Source organism: Meles meles, chromosome 17 (assembly GCF_922984935.1).
Source record: "Meles meles chromosome 17, mMelMel3.1 paternal haplotype, whole genome shotgun sequence".
Lineage (NCBI taxonomy): Eukaryota > Metazoa > Chordata > Mammalia > Carnivora > Mustelidae > Meles > Meles meles.
Window position 1 is genome coordinate 4,420,301 of NC_060082.1, and position 3,685 is coordinate 4,423,985.

At 51.0% G+C, this 3,685-nt stretch overlaps 1 protein-coding gene across 1 annotated transcript; it reads right to left on the reverse strand.

Annotated features, from left to right (window-relative positions):
* Positions 1 to 935: 935 nt before the first annotated feature.
* Positions 936 to 3,442, reverse strand: LOC123927514 (C-reactive protein). The gene is made up of 2 exons (XM_045982132.1): positions 3,282 to 3,442; positions 936 to 2,489 (listed from the first exon to the last, which is right to left on the reverse strand). Exons 1-2 carry the CDS (start codon positions 3,343 to 3,345, stop codon positions 1,882 to 1,884), a joined length of 672 nt encoding a protein of 223 aa, XP_045838088.1. The 5' UTR covers positions 3,346 to 3,442; the 3' UTR covers positions 936 to 1,881.
* Between the last annotated feature and the right edge of the window lie 243 nt (positions 3,443 to 3,685).

The following is a 3,685-nucleotide window of genomic DNA, read 5'->3' on the forward strand; positions in this document are numbered from 1 at the left end:
AGCTGGAACTCTTGGGCAAGCCCGCACTGGCTCCAGCTGTGAGCCCGTCCCCTGTGACAGACTGCCTGCCATTCTGCTACTGCTCTAACAGGCCTGGAGTCCTGCCGGCCCCGCTTCCTGCTGCCACAGGTGAAGAAAGTACAGACCTCCTGATGACGGGGCTTCCTTCTCTCCTTGCGGCATTGAGAGCTCTGAGAGGACAGCCTCATCTCCTCTCCTGCGCATTCTGAAGGAACTGAGGAATAGAAATGGGACTCAAATAAGGATCACAGCACCAGCCTTGTGGCGGGCTGAGAATGCCGCTGGGATCCAAAGTAAGAAAACCTCCCTTCCTAAAACCTCCCTCCCCCAGATCCAAGCAAGGATAGCCTCAATTTACGTCCCACCTGGTGGCGAGGGAAGGGTCCCAGAGCCCCAGAGAGAGCTGACACATGCATAGGACACTTGACCCTGAACTGTGAACCGGCAGATGTCAGACTTGGGAGAGACACCAGGACAAGTCCCTCCTCTTCCCAAAAGGAGGAGCCTGTCAGAGGCAGATGGAAGCTTCCCCTGCCCGGGACCCTCTCACAAAGAAGACCTGGTCTTGCTTGATCAAGCTGCTGTTATGTCCTCTCCAGCATTCCTTACTACACCAGTGGAGAAATGGAGAAACGAAGACACAGATGCCTGAATAAACACACCTATGAGAGTCGGGGGACAATTGGTGGAAACTGGGGGGAAGTGGTGGTCCCTTGGATGGGGAGCTGCAGGCTGTCGGGGGGGCGCTGCAGGACTGGGAGCTCCTCCTATGAAAAGGAGTCCCCAGGCAGCCGGCTGACATTGTAAGGGTCTAACTGTGGTCAGATCAGCAGGCAGGGGCTCAAGAACTCGCCCCCACATGAGCCTTGAGCAGCAGGACGGCGGGAAAGTACTAAGACATGAAATAACAGTACTTAAGGCATGTGAAAGATTTATTTCAAAAAGATTAATGACAGGAACATTGAGAAAATCTGACACCGCATGAAGCTCTCAAGCAAACTGAGGGAAACAGAGACTGGATGAAACGTGAGTGTTGAAGGGATGTGCTCAGTCCAAGAAGGAATTCCAGACAGACTCAAAACGTGCTGTGGGATTTCCAGTGGCACCAGAAATAGGAAGGATCCCAGTGTGCCAAACAGGAAAATGAATCCGTGGTGCAGAAAAAAGTCATAAAAAAGTGAGAGCTCACATTATAAGGACGAGGCACACAGGTAAGAAGTAATGGAAACATCGCACAATGAAAACAGATGGTCCTGAGGGAAAAAGAGAACCCACGACGCAGGAACAACATTTCTTTTTAGATTTTTAGATCTTCAAATTGACAGGATTAAAGAATTAAAGATCATTCGAACATATAATGGCTACATCCTCGTGGGTGAATGGGGTCGGAATGCTGGAAAAACTCTTCCTGGATTATGCAGCTAATTCACTAAAGCACAACCAGAGGGGTTGGGTTTGCCTTTAAAGGGAAAAGTAGATGTTAGTGGGGCTGCTGGCAAACACAGGCAGCCTTCCAGGAGGAAAAAAAAAAAGTTGGCTCACTTGCTCCTAAACATACTGAAAATGCATAGCTCTCCACCTTGACCAAACACTGGAATTCCTGTGATGCTTGGGTCCCACTCCCAAAATCAGATTTAACTGGCCTTGGGTGTGTCCTGGTAATTCTACAAAAGCCCCTCTTCCATGCACTGTCCCTTGTGCTGAGGAAAACAGGGTAGAGAAGGCAGAGGGAAATACGGTCCCTCTGCCAGAGCCATGTGTGTAGGACAGCAACACCTGAGAGCAAGAGACAGAGAAATGTAGTGTGACGGCCCACCCCCCCCCCCCAAAGGAGGCAACTTCAGCACAGACAAAAGGGCCTCAGACCCACAGCTGGTCCTTGAGGAACACTTCACCTCGTGTTTCATACTTGAGTTCCTCCCAGTTCAGGACGTTAGGGGTGGAGACGCCATTGGTGGAGACAGCTCTGATCTCCTCTGGGGGCAGCACAAAGTCCCACATGTTCACATCTCCAATGTCACCCACCAAGGCCTGGTTCTTATTAAAGCCCCCACCGAATGAATCCTGCTCCTGCCCTAGGATGATGCTCGCTTCTGACCCCACCGTGTATCCCTTCTTCAGACTCATCCTCACCATGGGCTTCCCATCCACCCAGAGCTCTGTAATCCCTGTTTGGGACTCCCAGGTAACACAGAAGTGCCTGGGTGTGTAAAAAGCCTCAGGAACCTTGAAGTAGGCGTCAGATCCCCCCACAGACACGCTGTACAAGCCAGGCTTTTCACTGAAGAGGAGGATCTCATTGTACTGTGCCTTGGTGGCGAACGAGAAGAGGCTGTAGGAGCGGGTCAAGGCAGTGTAGACTTGCAGGCACAGGGTGAAAGCCTTCAGTGGCTTCTGTACCGGAGCAGACAAGGTCACATAGGAATTATCTGATTCTGTGGGGAACACAAAGGCCTTTCCGCTGGTGTCTGCGGGAGAGAAAACAGAGAAAGAAAGTGTCAGCAGCTGAGTTATGTTAAAAAACAAAATTCACATGAGTACATTGAAGGATCTACTTGGCTTTAGTCACTGATTCATGAATTGGGCAGCACCCCATCTAGCAGATAGGAAGGAGGTCTGAGGAGCAGCATAGTATGCAGAAGGTTCCAGAAGAAAACGTTTCTTCCAAAGAGCAGATTATCTCAGGCAATCACCTTCCTATGGGGAAAGGGAGGGCCGCTCTCAGGCCCACAACCTCACCAGTGCAGAGCAGGTAAATCCAGACTGACTGATTAAAGGTTACACTCCAGAGGTGGGAGGGCAGGGGTGCTGGCCCCCGCAGTCAGATTAGGTGTTAAGTCACCCAAGTGATTCCACTGGGGCCAGTGGTCTCTTTTTTTTTTTTTTAATTTACTTGACAGAGAGAAATCACAACTAGACAGAGAGGCAGGCAGAGAGAGAGGAGGAAGCAGGCTCCCCACGGAGCAGAAAGCCCGATGTGGGGCTCCATCCCAGGACCCTGGGATCATGACCTGAGCCGAAGGGAGAGGCTTTAGCCCACTGAGCCACCCAGGTGCCCCCAGTGGTCTCTTTTTTAATAGCTTATCAGGCCACGAAGACATCTTCTCTCACCATGTGTGGATAGGATAGAATGGACTTAGAAGCCAGATTGCTCCCTTCCCCAGATCACCACCCCTCATCCATGCTGGCCACTCTCCCATGGCTTTGCACCATGCAGTCCAGAGACAAGAGCTCAGCGACCATCTGAAGCAAGCACCTACTGCCTTGGAAGAAAGCGCCAGGGAAGTTAACGATGACCAGGAGACACAGCAACAACTTATCCATGTTTCCTCCCTGGGGTCACGGTGTGTGGAATCCGGGCTATGGTCCTGGAAAGAGGACAAGCGACTGAGATCCCACCTTGGGTCTGTTCCCCCTTGACCTTTTATAGGCCATGGTCAGCGTGCTGTGGCTGACGGGTAAATGATTTTCCAAAATCACCCGTGGAGCCATGAATCAGAGCTCAAAGAGCAAATGAAAACAAACAAACAAACAAACAAAAAACCAAGATAAATCACAAAATGAGAGATCGATGCGGGTTATTTATTAGAGACTCCACAGTGCCTGCTGGTGCTCCAACAGCCTCGTGTGGCCGTGCTTGGCAAATCACAACAGTCACATCCTG

What these genes read in the sequence shown, in the direction of transcription:
- LOC123927514 (XM_045982132.1), bottom strand. Translation starts at nt 3,345, where the DNA reads ATGGATAAGTTGTTGCTGTGTCTCCTGGTCATCGTTAACTTCCCTGGC. An exon ending in TGGCGCTTTCTTCCAAGGCA is followed by an intron (nt 2,490 to 3,281) that starts GTAGGTGCTTGC and finishes TCTCTCCCGCAG; the next exon opens with ACACCAGCGGAAAGGCCTTT.